This window comes from Strix aluco, chromosome 1, assembly GCF_031877795.1.
Source record: "Strix aluco isolate bStrAlu1 chromosome 1, bStrAlu1.hap1, whole genome shotgun sequence".
NCBI lineage: Eukaryota > Metazoa > Chordata > Aves > Strigiformes > Strigidae > Strix > Strix aluco.
Genome location: NC_133931.1, coordinates 101,177,140 through 101,195,382, shown reverse-complemented (window position 1 = coordinate 101,195,382; position 18,243 = coordinate 101,177,140). Strand labels below are relative to the sequence as shown.

General features: G+C 39.0%; 1 protein-coding gene across 4 annotated transcripts in view; it reads right to left on the bottom strand.

Moving 5' to 3' along the window:
* Positions 1-18,243, bottom strand: part of CDKAL1 (CDKAL1 threonylcarbamoyladenosine tRNA methylthiotransferase) — a 421,071-nt gene that overhangs the window by 271,967 nt on the left and 130,861 nt on the right. For all 4 annotated transcript variants that reach the window (XM_074829387.1, XM_074829378.1, XM_074829370.1 and 1 more), the window contains one exon: positions 11,223-11,271. In XM_074829387.1, the coding sequence (XP_074685488.1) occupies positions 11,223-11,271 (49 nt within the window). The remainder of the gene's footprint in view (positions 1-11,222; positions 11,272-18,243) is intronic.

The window sequence follows — 18,243 nt, the reverse complement described above, 5'->3', positions numbered from 1 at the left end:
TAAGCCTCTTCTGCCGTAAAGATAAATTATCCACTTCCACATAGTCTACCAGCAGATAAAATTCTATTTAAAAAAAAAAAATCTTAAAAAGTTAATTAGCTACTTAGATCATACTTCGGAGCAGTTTTTCACTAATTAATAGATAATTAATGCAGATTACAAAACAACAGTACTACTAACCAAGTCCAGTGAGGAAGCTTATACAAGCAGAATCACTTATATCACGCATAAATGAAATCAAGCTAGAAAAAACTTGACATGAATCAGAGCTCTCTAGTTTTCAGAACCGACTGCTTAAAATTAAACTCATCTTTACATATAAGACAGCAGACACAATTCACATTACTTGGCATTGTTCGCAGAGAGGATGAGGTTGGAATTAATTAATCAGGATATTAAATCCTACTGTTAATCTAAAAAGGGGCTTTTAAATGTGTCAGCTTGATAAACCAGTGTGCAGAATGAAAATATTTTTAAGGTATATATTTTCACTTGTTAAAAAAGATACAAAAAGTAACATAATATTAATGGCATATACATATACATTTAATAGCAGATGTATGTGCTTTGGGACTGTGATAGAGAATGCCTGATCTTGAATTACAAATATACAAAGGGAAGAGGTAATGGAATTTCTTTGCCATAAGCTTGTAACAACATTAAACATGCTGTGAACCTCAGGCTACTGTCAGACCCCTGTGACCTAGACCTACAGAAGCATGTTAACAATATTAGAACAAACAGATTCAAACTGGACTGGTAGTTTGCTATTTTGATCAAGGATAGTAAGGGGAAGTGACCCAGCTTAAACATCTTTAGTTAACTTTAAAAACTGCCTATCAGTGTTGCAAATACCTATCCGATATTAATAGACCTCTATATTTCAAAGAACAGTCAGCTTCACTCAGTCCTTAGGATGGCATCCTTCAGTAGCTGCTGGGAAATAATATCTGCTTGAAAGATGGAAGAGGGCATCCACTGAGGGTCCCTCCCCATTTCTGCACACCCTGCTGGAGCTACACAGCATGCCACTGAGACACAACTCCCAGCCAGGCACAGAGCAGTATTTCTTTCTTAGCTGTTAGCTTCAAAGTTCAGTGCAGGTATCTCAAGCAGCTCAAAAACATGAGTCTAAAGAAAATCCTCAAAGATGCAGGAAACCCCAACCTTGGCACCAACAATTTCTATTGTTTTCAGCTTCTTCTGTTAGCCATTCTTTCCCTTTCCCAGTTACATCATTATACTTAGAGGTTATTCACCATTTCCTGAAAGACTTTTTTCCTCACCACAAGGCTGCCAATGTACTGTTCTGTATTTCCCAGCTGTCTCTGACCAACCTGCCTGATGTTCTCCAGCATCTTCAGGGAAAAGGATTAAGCACTATTTCATACACTCTTGCACACATTTCCTTCCACCATTATTCTCTTCTTAATGAACACAGAGGTTCCTTTCCTTAAGGCTAACACTGGAAAAAACGGCACATGGGAACAGTGTAGCTAAGGAAGGCAAAGCCACATGAAGGGAAAACAAAGTAGTAAATTTCTCCAAAGAAAAACAAAAGGAAGAGCTGTAAAGAAGAACCAATAACAGTGATAAAGACTGAGAGGAGCATCAAGTAAATATAAAAGGTGAAAAGAATTAAAAAAAACTTACATGAAAGTAATAAAACCAGTCAAGAACATATTGAAAAGAGAGGCTAAGAAGATTAAATTAAAAAAAATGTATAGAGGCAGAAGAGGCAAATGAGGAGCTATTACAAAACTTTGATATTGAATTTATTTCCAGAGTTATGTTCTTCTAACTCTGTAACTACTGGGTAAAAACAACCTTCTAAACAAGTGATTTCAGATCTTCTGGCTAGACTAACAGAAAAAATAGCATCTGAAATATAAGGATGCAACACAAATTGCCTAACACAGTCTATGGCTAACCTGAACTGTTTCTCATATTTGAGCCCAAACTCTTCAATTTGGTGGCAATTTAAACTCAGCCTTGGTGAGCTCACAGTGGACAGGCAGGCTCAGAGCCTGAAGCCTGGTCTACCTCTGATGGCAAGAGTCCATATGTAGCAAGGGCAGATCCCAAGCTCCTCTCCCATCTCTTCTCCCTGCCCTGCAGCACAAACAAGCCGTCCCACAACAGACATGACTGACTGCAAAGGAATCCCCGAGCTCCCCAGAGCAATCACATGCTGCCAGACACACACAAGTGCAGAAAAAACGACACTAATCGGTTTAGGGCTTTTCTGTGTGAATGCTCCACCCAAACCAACCCCAGCTGGCCAGAAGCATGTTAGCTACATAGTGAAGGCATCCCTGAGTATCATCCATGGGATTTCCTGGCTCAAGTAAATACAGGGAGCAAAGAAAAGTCAAACCTAACTGGAAGATACATGCCCTGCTCCTGGCCAAGCAACTAATGTAAATTATTCATCCTCTAGATCAGTGAAGGTGGGGATGTTGCGTAACAGTCAAGTCCTTTTCCAAGTGACGTTAGGCAGGAACTGGGTCCATTACAAGGCAGGGAATAATTCAGACTAATGCTGTCAGAATTACTGATCTTTCCCTGTGTGTCACAGTACCAGAGGAAAAAGCATGCCCTGGGCCAGGCAACCAGTCCCATCAGGATGCTGATAGCAGGTGGTATGTTTGACCCAGTCTCTGTAATTCAGAAGTCTTTCACAAAAAGATTGACTTCAACCCTACACCAACTCAAGAAAGCTTCAGAGAAATGTGCATAACAGCACGTATGTTACTAATTTGAAATATATACATCTACTAAGCCCTGCACTTGGAATTAGCATCCAACAACAATTCTCTTTCGGAAGACTCTAGAACATGAGTGCCACACAGGTGAAGACAAGAGCTTTTAAAAATTCATTTTATGTAATTTCAAAACCAAGATATTAGAGTGAGGCACTTCACAAACCTCAGAAAAAAGCTCTGCAGGTGGCCTAGATTGCCAAAATCCACACATGACTTTCTCTCCATTAAACATACAGTACCTCTTTATTCTTGGTATTTCTCCAATGTATCATTCAATAATAACAATATCTATAAGCACTAAAACAGTAGAGTACAACAAGTAAAACAGAAAAGTAGATAACTATTAACAAGGAATTACTGTTCATATAAAAATTTCATAGAGTTAAATTAAGAATATAAATATTCAAGAACATTTTTGACATACCCACAGTACTTTCCCCTCTCATAACAAAAGCACTTGAAATGCCCTATTAAGGCACTTTTTTTGTTTTCAGGATTCAGTAGCTTCACCCTACTTATTTTGAGATCATGTGATGTTATTGTCTTTCTGAAAAAGTGACTAAACGTTAAATCTGCTGTGAACTCAAAATGCTGGCTACAATTTGACAGCTCAGAAGGACAATACTAAGAATTAACTACAGGAAGCGTTCCCCTGACCCTCTGTCCTCACCTCTCTGTGAAGAAATGCATTTGATTAGGATCAAAACCTTGCTGCTCAAAACCTCAGGAGACTTTGGATAGAAACTTTCAAGGAAAAGAAATTGTCAATCAGATGAAACGGGCTGTGTTCTGTGGAAGGGAAATGCTGAAGGGTAGATTGTCAGAGCTAGCTGCAGCAGTACCAGTAACCTGCCTAATGTTTTGGGGTGTGCAGGTTGAATAGAACAAATTTAGCCTTGGCATGAAACTCTGAGCTGAACCTTTCGCCGTATGCAAAAGCAAGCTTTTATTTTCATCTCTACTCCTTTGTAATCTACTTGCACTCCTCCTATAGATAATTAAATTGTACTGGTTTGAACAAGGTACTCTGCATTTACCAGCCATGAGGGTATTTTAACAGAGCTAAACCCAGCTGAGTCTAACCGATATGAATAGGACAGAAAAACAGGGATGTTGCAAGGATCAACTTCACTGAAGGTGTGGGAAAGTGCACATATGGGTCTGGAAGAAAAGGCATCTTTTGCATGCACATCATAGGCTCATTTAACAATGAGCAATCACAATTTTGCTACTAAGATTTTCAATCTTTCCCCCCATTCCTTGCTTTCCTCTTCTGCAGCACTATTTATCTCCCATTCAGTTTCTATGAGCTACTTACAAAATTAAGTCATAACAATGACACTCATAAGAGGGATAATCAGTTCTAACAATTTGCTAAACCAAATCAATGAAATAACTACATTGAGAAAAATAATTACAAAACCCACCTAAGATCCTGGATAGTCTCACACACCTAATAGTCACTGCATGCCCCAAAAACATTTGAATTAGCACAGCAAAAACAGCAGTAAACTTTGGCATAAGAACAGAAACCAATTGATGTCAATGGAAATCTCTTGCCTCAGCAGGTAAGTTTTTTATGTGAAGCCACACGAATATTTATGTAATAAAAAAAAAGCCATTAAAATCTGTCTTTGCAGAAGTAGTTTCTCCATAATTACTGTATATTCCTTATTGTGCTCTACTGTTTCCTTTAAATTACAGTGTACAAAGCTAAACTCCCAGAATTGATACTGGCACAGACAATGGTATTACTGTTTTGAATTCATTCCTTCAGTACACCACACTTTTCCTAAACAGTTGGAAACGGGCAATCAAAATGCAACCCAGTGCTCTCATTGAAGCGTTTGACTGAATGACAACCCCTTCATTTAAAAACTGTAAGATGGGATACCTTCACGTCATAAGTCAATGCTTGTTGCAAAGTAGTTCTCAAATTAACAGAAGAAAAAAAATGCTACTGGTTTTCCTAACCACACTCTTTCCGCACATACAGCCATTTTCTCAGGTGACAACAAAAATCTGTAATTGTTTAGGGACAGCTCTAAAATTTCCAATTCAGGGATACAAGAAAAGGGGCAGGGTGTGACATTTACCACATTATGCTGTTAACCTCAGCGATTAATACATATAAATGGGTGATGCTGAATCTTTTAACCAGTTATTTCAGCAAGTTACTGACAAGCTGCAGTTCTGTATATTGCCTATTGAAAACACAATTTCAATCCCCCTCCCCGCCTTTGTTTAGTCTGTCAAATATAGACAGCCCTTTACAGAACTTTCGCTGGTAGTACCTTTACTTTTCAATAATCTGAGTTTAAAAGGCAATTCTACTACCTAGAAATACAGTTACGGACGTAGCAGTGTTGACAGGGTGTCTGCAATGAGGAACTGGCGGGGGGGGGGCTGCAGGATGGCCTCTGTGAAGAGAGGTTGGGGCTGCCCCATGCCCAACACAGCCGGCTCTGACAGGCCCACCACAGGACACAGCTGAGCCTCAAAGCCACCGGTGGGGGCCTCTGGGAAAGCCTGGGTAAGCAAGGGCAGAACAATGCCTGGCAGTCACAAGAAAAGTGTGAGAAACAGCCCTGTGAGCACCAAGGTGCGAGAAGGAGGAGGGGGGAAGGAGGTGCTCCAGGCACCCCAGCAGAGATTCCCCTGCAGACCCTGGAGAAAACCATGATAAAGTAGGTTGTCTCCCTGCAGCCTGTGGAGGACCATGCCAAAGCAGGTGGATGCACCCTGAGGAAGCTGAAGCCCAAGCAGGAGCAGGGTTTCTAGCATAACTGCACATAGCCCGTGGGGGACCCATGCTGGAGCAGCCTGTTCCTGAAAGACTGCACCCCAGGGAAAGGACCCACACGGGAGCAGTTCTTGGAGGACTGCAGTCTGCGGGAAGGCCCCAGGCTGGAGCAGGGGAACAGCGTGGGGATGCAGGAGTGGCAGAGAGGAGCTGTTATGGGCCAACTGCAACCCCCATTCCCCGTCCCCCTGCACCACTCAGGAGGAGGAATCTGGAAGGAAAGAGTAAAGCTGAGCCTGGGAAGAAGGGGGGGCAGAAGGAAGGTAGTTTTAGTTTTCTCTCTGTCTCTCACCGTCTCTATTTTTAACTGGCAATAAATTAAATTATTTTTTCCCCAAGTCAAGTCTGTTTTGCCTGTGATGGTAAATGGTAAGTGATCTCCCTGTCCTTATTGTGACCCATGAGCTATTCCATCTTATTTTCTCCCCTGTCCTGTTGAGGAGGGGGAGCAAGAGTATGGCTGGGTGAGGGTCTGGCAGCCAGCCAAGGTCAACCCACCACACAGTGAAATAAATAAAACAACCCATCCAAAACTTTTCCCCCTTGCTATGTCCTTTCAAAGGATGTACAAACAGAAACAGGGACTCAGTGAGGCCACTACCCTCCCTATGACCCTCCTCAAGCTGCACTTTGGCACAAACGTCAGTTTCCTGACTGGGAGCCAAATTATACTTTTCCTCAAAAAGGAACTCCTGCCTCCTCCAATTTTTATTCTTCATTTGGCTTGTCATCAACTTCTTAAGTCAAAGCTACTCTTCCCACAATCACAGAAACTGAAAAAAAAGAGTATTTTATCTACTGTTATCAGCAGATTATAGTGAAATCAAACAGAACATACAAATACTATTTAATATGCTGGCATTCAAATACATGCATACCTATACACACACTCATGCTAAGGTAGGCAATCCAGTATAAATTCCACACTTTAGCCTATACATAATATAGGTACCATTTATCTGCTCGTTTTCATACAGACTGACACAGCAACTATCAGCGATTCATAATTAGTAACCACATTAGGACAATGTAACAGTTTAGTAAATATTGGTTAATAATTAAACTGGGAATGGATGGGCAACTTCACCAGACAGGTCAACATGACCAAAATCAAGAAAGGTTATGTGAGGTATAAAAGGCTCAACCCTGAAGTAATTTCCTTTGGGTTTTTTTTATAATGAAGTCTAACGACCCATTGTAAAACTATGTGCTGTGAAAGCATCAGATACACAATAGACTAAACTCAATTCAACCTGTGTCTCTCATCTCCCTAAGGCCTCAGCTAAAAGCAGACTGTACACAAATACTCTTGCTCCATACCTCCCTCTCCCAGAAAGCTGTAACAACATGGGATCTGAGACCTAGCATGTCTAGAAAGGGGGGGGAAAGACCCAAATCTCTGAAAACCTAAATTCAAAACTAAGAAAATAAGGATTTCTAGAATAAGCAGTTAACATTTCTCCTTTAAATTACAGAATAAATGTATTATCTAGCCTATTGTAAACTGTTTATATCCAAGCTTGTATATACACACGCTATATGGGTTTTTTTAAGGACAGCTTTTAAAGTGGTTCATAAAATGCTGACTTGAGCAACCAACATAAAGGCATTCTGTGGTTCCCAAAGACAAATCTTCATCTTATTGGGACATGCTATAGGGACTGATCAGTCTAAAAGCTTTTAAAATCTGTACAGAAATTTTACGTTATGATGGAACATACATCAATTATAACCTTGTTTTCTCCTAGCTCACAGACACTGCAACTCCTTAGCAATACTTTCCTAACATACTATGTCATCATAACATGCTGCCAGGAAGCTAAGCACATGAGTGGAAATGGGTGCCCCAATGAAGTAAAAATTGTGGTAATACAGTCTTATAATTTGGGTAATGTACATGACTGTGGCTGTCCGTTTGAGAAACCTAATTCTGAGACCGAGTTCGAATTAATTTGTCTAGCTCCTAGCAGGCAGCATAGAGGCTTTAGATTATAAGTAACAATACAATAGTAAAAGTACCTGAAGATGCCCCTAGTTAAAATACATCTTGGGACACAGTATAAATATTAATCAGACATGACCTGCATACAAATACTGAACAATTAACGATCACTTCTGTAAATGACAGTTTACCTGATAGTTCGGAAATTTCAAAGTTCCATGAGACTTGTGATAAAAGGGTGATATAAAAAAGAGAAATCATAGGGTCTCTTAAATATTCTCTCTCTCTTTTGACTGTTAGGGCAATGATAAACATGAACATCCTTCTTTTCCATTTTGTGATAAAGGAGGATAAAAAGATTAAGTCACATATAAAGTGTTTATGAGAATTATCTCAATGGAGCATTGGGAACTGGCAATTACGCTGTTTTCAAACAAATGAGGTAAAGATCACCTTAAAGATCTACTTCTTGAAACCATCTCTTGAACCAGCAGAATGACACTGATCTGAAGAGGGTTTCCTGACAATGCTCTTAAGACTGAGAAACAAATCTAGAAGAAACCCCTCCATATTTTGTACAAAGAGTTCTAAATAATTCCAAGAAAGTAATTTTCTTTGGGAATACAGTAAGCTTTCAAACAAATCCAACAGGGAAGCCATTTTCTTGGAAAACTAGAAAGAAAACTATTAGGAAAAAAAAGGGGGGGGGCAGAGAAGGCAAATTATTTTTACAAAGTTTCCCTTTTTGTAAACTGTGCACTGCAAAATTCAAGCAACGAAGAAAAATCTAATTTACCCCTTAAGAAAGGGGAACCCAAGGAAAGCTAGACTTTTAGACTGGAAACAGGCAACTAGGATAACCACCTTGTAATGTGGACAGAAAATCCAGACAACTGTTAGGCCAACCAATCTACAGAGACAGCTGCCCTACAGAGTGCCGACAGTACAGTTTAGACTTACTCAATTTAAATATTAAGTTGAAACATTTTTTTAAACTTTCAATATATAACATTTTTTAAACTTTCAATATATACATAGCCACACTACGAGAGTGCAACCTTTTGATTTTCTTTTTTTAAAAGAGGTGAAGAAAATTGCGTCATACAACTATGCAGATATGCAACTTAAAATTTACTAATCTAAGCTGGCTCTGAGTTCAGAATTTGTACTTAATCCTATCCCACACCACCTCCATCTTCAGAACCCATTTGCGGCTTCAGAAGTTGTTACTAATGGTATAGACTTATGAAGACAGAGGGTTACATTTCATTTAGTTTTACATACATGAATTTAAGCATCTATCATGTATCTACTTTACAATATAAAATATTCTTAACCAACAGTCCTATTATCTACAGTATTTTACTTCACGTGGATAATGGAAGTTCATGGTTAGAGTCTTTCATAAAACACAGTGAGAAAGAGCTTCACATTATCCTCCATTAGTGGAAGATGACTCCCAAATACATACATTAATGCATTATCTTTAAACAAATTTAAATGAAAAAAATATAAGTAAAGCCTCCTATTTCTATGGTTGGTTTTTGCAAAGGTAAGCTGTTATCATATGCTATGACCCCAGTCAATTTTTTTATTTTCTTTTCAATTTAAAGTCTATTTTCACAGAAGGGTTATAGTTAGAAGGGAACTCTGGAGGTCATTGGGTTCAAGCCCCTGCTCAAGCAGGGCCATCTAGAGCCAGCTGCCCAGGATCGTGGCCATACATCTTCTGAGTATCTCCAGGGATGGAGACTCCACCAACTATCTGGGCAACCTGTGTCAGTGCTCAGTCACCCTTCCAGTAAAAAAAAGTGTTCCCTGATGCTCAGAGGGGACCTCCTGTGTGTGTCAGTCTGTGCCTGTTGCCTCTGGTCCTGTCACTGGGCACTACTGAAAAGAGCCTGGCTCTGTCCTCTTTGCACTCTCCCTTCAGGTATTTATATACATTGATGAGATCCCCTGAGCCTTCTTTTCTCCATGCTGAACAGCCCCCCAGCTCTCTCAGGTTCTCTGAGGACAGATGGTCTGGTCTTAGTCTCTTAACCATCTTTGTGGCCCTTCGTTGGACTCTCTCCAGTATGTCCATGTCTCTCTCGCATTGGGGAGCCACTTTGTTCATTTTTTCCACAATAAAACTTCAGAAATCCTATGCTCCATTATCTTTTGAGAAATCCCTGAAGGAATTGGCACTACGTACAGAATTCAGCAGCCCACTTACTCCTTTGTATTCAAAGCACTTCTAGTAAGTTAGAAAGGAACCAAAATCTTTCCCAAAATTCATACTTTTTAAAGTTTAAATGTTTCTTAACATGTCTATGAACATTATTTTCCAGAATTATATCAATATGCAAAATGCAATCTTAAAATGAATTCAGTGAAAAGCATGATTCTAGTAACTGCTACTATATTGTTTGTCTTCTTTCTAGTCATATAATATTCAGTCACAGTAACCTAAGTAACTATGTTATCAAAAAGCAGTCATGTCTGGAGTCAGTATAAATATTACAAAGCCTCTTTTTGTAAAGGGAGGGCATGCTGACCCAGGTTATCATCTTACTCCTTTAAGAATAAATAAAATTCAGGAAAATCAGATAGGGATCTATAATACTGTGCTGTTGTAAAAATCACGAAGCATCCCATTTCCAATACATTGTCATGAGCACCATGATGTTTCTGGAAAAACAGTTTGGCTTATTTGATAACAAATACGAATACACTGAATACATTTCTTTGTATGGTACAGTAGGTCATACTAAATAGATGCTATAAGGTAAGGACAAACTGGGAAAAGTTTTGGTTGGGACTATATAAGAATACAGGTTTCATTTTTGAAAGCATTCAAAGCAACCAGAAATCTTAAGGCCTTCAAACCACAAACTCTAGAAGCCTTAAACCACACTACACAATGTCTTGATAGAAGCTTTTTTTTTTAATTTAAAAATTTTGCATTGTTTCTACATTTTCATCCTGTACTTCAAAAACATATCCCAGCATTAAAGTTACAGGCAACATCTTGTAGACTAGACACTTGTTTATATTGAAATTAACTAAATTAAACTAAACCTTGTAATTTAAAGCTTCATGGAACAGTAATTTTTATGGCCTGATAAGTAATGGAGACAAACTTGGGTAACCCAGAAAGACCCAGACAAATATATTTATTTCATAGCAAATGTTTACTAGTCAGGCTGCAGAAACAATACTGTCTTTTCCCTCCTTCACTGCAAAGTACTGAGTGTACACAGACATGAACATAGAGAGAACAGGGAACACAGTTACAAAAGAACATTAAACCAGCAGATAATTTATCTGTCCTGCTAAGGAAAGTTCAGGGAATTAAGCTAAGACATCTGAAAAGAAGAAAACACAAGAGGACTAAACATAAGGAAGTAGATAGAGCACTGAATTAAGACAGTGAGAAACTTTAAACAATACTCTACACCCACCTACATTGATGCAACTTAAATGATTTCTTGAAGTCTTCCCCTGGATCATTTACCTATGAATCCAACAGGCCACAGAGCTCCTGCCAGAAAAGATCTCTGAAATTATCACTTACACAAAGTGTATACAGCAAAGTATACACTGCCCAAACATTTAGCTAGAGGAGAAAGCAAGCATTAGGCTGATAAAGAACATAACAGCAGCACTTCTGCTAGCTAAGGCTTACATCTTTCAGACTAGCTGCAATTATTTCAGGTGTGATGCTTACCTTTAATAGTTTCCTCCACAACTTCTACTACACGATCTATCTGCTGAACCTAAAAAAAGTCAGAAATCAACATCTAAGTAGACAACAACTGGACATACTTTATATAAACTCTTATTTCAAAAGTGTTTTCATCTAGATTAAGGGGGAATAAAGAGTTGAGGGCTATGTTTTAGTCATATTTTTTCTGTGCATTTTGATTCAGCTGCCAAAAGTAACTTTAAAACTCACCACCTAACTCAAACCAAATTTTGTCCTCAAAATAACAAGTTCCTGCAAGTTTGGCAAAAATCACAAGCTGGCTAGAAAAGAGGGATGCTAGAAAAGAGTTCAGGCCTTAACTGCTGTTTATGGTCTGTGAAAGGCAGTGGTTACCCAGGCAGTCAACACCTGGGTTGCTCAAACAGCCCCTCAGTGCTCTCTCTCCCCAGCCTCAACTCCAAAATAGTAGATGGTAGGGAACGTAAGCTGAGGATATTGTGAGGGCAGACTATAGGGAAGAAAATTAAGGAAGCATTGCAGGGGAAAGACACTGGAATATGGCAAGAAATTAAAAATACTGTGGTCAAGTTTAAGGGAGCAAGACATTGTTCTGGACTTACTGCAGGCAGTGTTTGGAAATGGAAGGAAAAGTCCCATGCCTTTCACAAGACAGAATAATAGTTAGTGACCATTACAACAAATTCGTATTTTAGTGTTACACTTGCCAAAATTCACCCATAATGTGATAGCTCACTCAATTATTTCTTATTAGATACATTATTCTTTAGTTAAAGTTAAAGGCCAATATACTATAGAGATTTTGATATATTAAGTAGAAGGAATCAGCATTAGCATTGCAAAATGAAACCCTCAGAAATTCTTGAAGTTGAGGTTCTTCCTACAACTTTCATCCAAACTGCCTATTATATGTAATGTCTACTATATATGCACATAGATGTTTACATACAATGCAGGAAAGCGTATCTTTGCACATTTAAATTAATTTAAAGTTTTTGCACAATATTCCTTTTTAAATACTGCTTCTCTAAGCTGTACATTATATGAACTAGATTTAGTATGATTTCCGCAGTCATTTCCTTGGAGTTTCTTTTCTGCTTTGTTTCAAAAACAAGCAAAAAAGCAAAAGTTGCAGAGGCTTCAAGAGCAGGACCTGGTCTGCAACAAGGAGCCTGGAACATGGATCCCTTGCATCGAAGCCATTAACTCTCTGTGCCCTTAAACCACTGAGTCTGTCATTTCCTGTAAACCCATGTCGGCACAATCATCTCTATTTCACATTCATTTTCCAATCAGTCTAATAGCAGCTAAAACAAAAGCTCATCTGTTAGTTGGTGTCTGATTTAGAGTTCCCATCTAAAGTGAGCGGGAGTCTGTTCCTTTCCTTGTCTGGGTGTTGGATAAAGTCTATGTAAAACGAATTCATTTTTTTTTAAACCTTTTGAAATACACAAATCTCTGCCATTTCAGATTTCTGAATACAGTATATTAATGAAGTCTAGAAATTAAAGTATCACTAATATTGGCATTCTAATGAACTCATTAAAAGATATATATTTACATACTTTTCTGGATTACAAGCATTCATATTACAGACATACGTCAATATTTAGCAATCTACTTGAAAGCACACAGAAGCAGTTGTGTGGAACACAGGTATTTACATACTTGTATACATACCCCTTTTAGATATAAGTTAAAAAATTACAACCTAAGATACTTACATATAGACTTTCTACTTATTTTTCAAAAAATAAATTAAAAAATGCAAATTGAAAACAGAAGTGTACATATTTACAATTTACACATTTACAGTACAGAGAACACTGTCTGTGCCAAATACATTGCCTAAAATATTACTGCTACATATCTCAATACTGAAGTGTTTAAGTTCACAATCATTTTAAAGCAAGAGAAACCTGGTTGGTTCATAACCTGAACCACCTATGACGACTTTCTGTATAGTACATCTGGGGAAATTTTGCATGGCTCCAAACCCCCTGTTAGATCAAGACACTGGGGAAAAAACAGCCACTACATTGTATTTTCGTTTTATTGGATAAATTAAATTATTCCGAATGTCTGTTAAGAAAACAGTTCATATAAGTAATTAAAATTGTAAGTCTGAGAGATGAGATCTGTGACTAGAAATGGATATTTATTCTGCCTTATGTGTTATTTCCCACATTAAGTATTTTTCATTTGAAATTATTGGAAATTGCTTGGCTAAAGCGCCAAGTGCTCAAGAAAAAAAATATTGAATGCTTCCAATCTGCATTTATGAAAATAAAAGTATTTTAGTAAAACTAAGATGAATCTAGAGTGAGAAGGTTTAGATGATTCTTGTTTGAAAAAGAAGGTGGGGGGGAGGAAAAAAAAAAAATCACAAAGTCATGGTTATGAAGTTTTTTTGGGTATACAAAGGCCTGCAGGATTCTTTTCTCCACATCTCACTAAACTTACAGATAATTCTGTTCTGGAGTGGTATCAAAGGCATCTGTAAACCTTCTTGAGCAGAAACCCAGTATCTCCAGCAGGCATCAGAAATGCCATGAAGCTCAGAGATTTAAAAGTTCTTAGTGGTGTATGAAGGGAAAAGACACCCTTCCTCAACATTTCTTTGCAATGAGTCTCAATAAACCAGACCTTCAGGACTGACAGTCGGTACATTACTGCTGGATGTAGTTAGTGCACCACACTTGGCTCCATGGATCTTGTGAGATCTTGTTTCTAGTGTAAGCGTGTACACGGTGGACTTTTTGTCCATTATGAATGGTTCTCCATTAGGACTTGGATAAAACAAAAGCTAATGGCAGACTGGAGCAGGCAGCTGAGCAGGACTACACAAAAAAAAACCCCACAAAAAAAACAAACAACCAACCACGACAAATCAGGGCTGATGCAGAAATCTGGGTTGAGATGGATATAGGATAAGGTCACAGGCAAGGCCCATGGAATGAAGGAGTAGCCAAAGCAGGAAACCAGCTGGTCAAAAGCAAGGAAAAGGAAAAGACTTGTATCAAAGCATGAAGCCTGCTGAATTGAAACAAAGACCAGGAAAAATCTTTGAGCCTTCCTGGTGGGATCAGAGCTAGGCCTAAGTACAGCTCAGCAATCACACGTATGCAACCCTTACACACACACAAGGAAGACATGAGGCAATCCATGCTGGGGCTGAAGCTGCAGGTCACTCCTGAACACACAGTTGCGAGCCAGCCACATTTTGAACGATGCGCTTCTCAGGATGCCCCAGCACTCCACTGAGACAGAAGTCCTGAGCTCTCCTACTAAGCACCAGTAATTAGCGAGAGGCATACAGCAATGCACACACTGGTCCATTTGTCATCGGAGAAAGTTCCCCAGTTCCCTTTGTACTGTCACAATCACATTCAACAGATCACTGCTAGGCGTAAACAGCCCAAAGACATGCTTGTAACGTGCTGTGTCTGCAGTCTCACACCAGGTGATCTGTGAGTGCAGCCATGCATGTTGAGGATGGTCACGCAAATTCCTCCAAGCTCTCAAACATGATCCAAGACATCTCAGAACCAGGATTAACATCCTGAAACTGTTTTGCAGGAGATGGACTCTGGAAAAAACAACCTCTAAGAGAGCTCCTATAAACTCTGAATACTTTTAACAGGCTGTTAAGTGACAGGTTGCACATTTACCCTGAGATTTTGTACTCTGTAGAAGTCAGACCATAGAAAGCTATCTAGAAAAGTACATCCATGAACCTATCATGAAAGTAAGAGAAACTTTCTAACATTTTCTTCAGGGAAGCACCAAGACCTCTGCAAAGACCCTGAGTTGTCATCTGGGAAGACAAAACCTCATACAAAATTTACAGTGAAATAAATACATTTTCAGTTTAATGTATCCACTGAAATACAGACAGAAGCATTTTGTGGGTAAAAATGTTTGGACCAATCTCTTTCTGAAGTGACAGGACCAACACAAAACAGGAGAGATGCTCTTCAGATGTCTCTTACAACTAAGCCACATAAAAAGTGCTAAACTTCATAAAAGCAACCAGCTCTTCTTAGTGAAGATATCCAACGTCTTAATGGTCTTTTCCGAGCTTCTCGCTGTGCCTGCGGCCATGATAAGAAAACAGAGGGTGGTTGTCAAAACAAGCAATTCATAACATCCAATATTTTCTTAAGGACACAGACTGCCTTTTAATGGAGTCTGCTACATGTGCATCTAAGGCACCACAGAAAAGCTGCTTGGTTCAAGCTGTACCACTGAAGAAGCTAGGAAATGACCTGGCCCAACTATGTATTGCAAAAAAGGTGGGGATGCTGTAAGGCTTCCTGGCAGTCTATATGATAAAAGAAGAGGTATTCATTTTCTCTCCTCTTAATACAGACCAGAGATAATTTCAGATGGAGTCAGTTGCAAGAAGCATATTTACATCAGAGGTACACAGCCCTTTGCTAACTGTCACAGTGCTCGTGCTTTCTGGAGTTACGCCACCGCCTGTTAGATAATGGTTATCCTGATCCCATCTGAAGTGAATTAAATCCTACAAAGCGAGCATTTCAATTCCTTCAGAATATATCTCCTTTTATTATGACTTGAACTTTCTCTGTCTCAGAAGAGAGTGCTTACTAGGTGATGAAAAATCACTGTAGGAGTTGGGAAGCATCTTGACATTCAAATCAGCAGTTTCCCTCAAATTATCTTTTGATTCTTAGTGCAGTGATACCTCAACATGTGTGAGTGTAGAGTACATCATACTCTTTGTTGCCTCCAAATTGTAATATCACAGAATAATTCCTGTGTCTGACATGCCATTTCTTGTAAGTGGTCACAAGGGATCCACATCACCTGGCTGCTGACTGTTGTTTCTGCTGGGAGAACAGAATTAACCTGGTAGAATCAGCAGCACATGAAAACAAACCAGATCTGAGATCTCTGACACTTGCCACCAGTGACTGTCTTTTGGTCAAGGAGTTTGTGGTTTCACCCTCTGATGAGTCTCAGCTCTCACAGCTACTGACACAGTTACCACTGGTTAAAAATGGCAGCTAGGTCCTCGTCACAACCAGCCCTCTCAGCGTCCCTCCACCAGAGTAAATGCAGCTGCTCCCCACAGCCTGCGTCCTTTCAGGACGGAAGGAAATGTCTTTCTACCACAGAAGGTCTGAAGGTTAAAGCTTCTGTGATGTTGACAGGACAGTGACAACTCTCTCAAGAAATTACTCCCAGAGCCTCCCCCGACTGCCCTTCCCTTGGCACAGTGACTGAGTTTTTCCAAAGAGAAATTTCTCAGACGTAACACAAGCAGCGTGTAAGCTCATCAAGTACCAGAAAGTGACTATCAAAAAAAATAAAAACATCTTGAAGCCAGTGAAGAAGGGACAAAGGCCAGAAATATTGAAGACTGGAAGCATTTACTGAAAAAACATTGCAAAACAAAAAAACCCAACTTTAGCTAATGGTTGAGAGAAACGGAGGACAGGGTACCCACAATACAGGAAGGGGAAGTAGCTTGCTTGCACAGCATGAGGCTACTGCTGAAGCAAACACCATCAGCACCCAGCTGCTTATGAACATACATATATATACATAACTGCTTTAAGTAAAACAATCTTTTTTTGTCATCTAGGAAAAATCCTACCCATCTTTGATTTCCATTCACACAGATAAGAAACAGGTTGGTTACTACATAGATAAAATTATCTTAGGTAATTACAACCTGCTATTCTTAATCTTAAAAGATTTTAATTCCAGTTCACCAACTCTCAGTTTCATCTCACCTTGCTTAGGCAGCTCTCTCAGATGTTGGATGTTAAAAACCTACTCCAGCCTATCCCCTCTCCAAAGCTAGTAAAAGGCAAATACAGGGCTTAAGAAGTCACTTCAGATCTTCTAGAAATCTAACTTATCTTAGAGATAATTATCTTCATTGACCATAAAGGGAGCTGAGCAAAACAGACTCTCAAATTACAGCACTTAGGCAGCATAAATCCCAGCCTTAATACATAACTTCAAAAGGCATGTGACTAGCCACTTTGGCTTCAGAGGGATAACATCTGTGTTTAAAACCTTTGCTGACAACACTGACCATAGTAATGGGCAATATTCTGGTTTAGAAAGGTATTCTGAGAGCAAGCTCTACACAAACTTTAAAGGGAAGAAGGCTACCCCAGAAAAGCACATAAACAGTTGATTTTCATTGCTAAACACTGACACAGCTGAAGTATAATTCTTAAGTAGATTAATTTCTATACCTTTTGATTCACAGGACAGTAAGAAACTGCTCTGGAAATGAATAGTTTCTATTTGCATATCCAATTTTCAGTTTAAAAGCATGTGCTTAACTGCAATTCTTTCCTGACTTTCCAGGTTCACACGTCATATCTGAATATCGGCATGGCAATTCAAAAGCCAAAGCCAACCAGCTGAGAGATACTGACTGAGCCTGAATTTTGCCTGAAATCATTCTTGGCCATAAGTTACAGAAAAACAGTGTGCACCTGTTCCCAGGCTTTCAGCACATTTTCCAAGAAGTTCTGCTAATTCAAATCATTCAGAATAAAATTCCATCAAATTTGTCTTTCATGAAGGCAATATCACTGGATATTTGCATTTATGCAAGGCTCCAGTTTAAGGGTGGCAGAGAGGCTTTCAATCTTTAATGCAGTCTGACCTTAACAAACACTGCAAGGTAGAGAAGTATCGTTATCCCTGTTTTGCAAACATCACTGAAACTTGTATGAACTAAGCATCAAAAATATCATACAACAGATCATCCTCATTTAGGACATCAAAGCAGTAGGGGCGTACAGGCATTTGCATCTTGGTAAGGTTACACTGATTTTCTTTCATAATGGCATTGTTAAAGCTCTGCTCACTAAAGGGTTTTATAAATGGAGACCTAAGGCACATTAAATCTAAAAGTGTATACCTATTATAGATACACAGCCTGAGAAGTCAAGTGCCTATTTTTTGTAACGTACTTAGCATTTTTTTATACTGAACCATCTATTTTAAAGCAGTGCTCCTAGTGTTACAT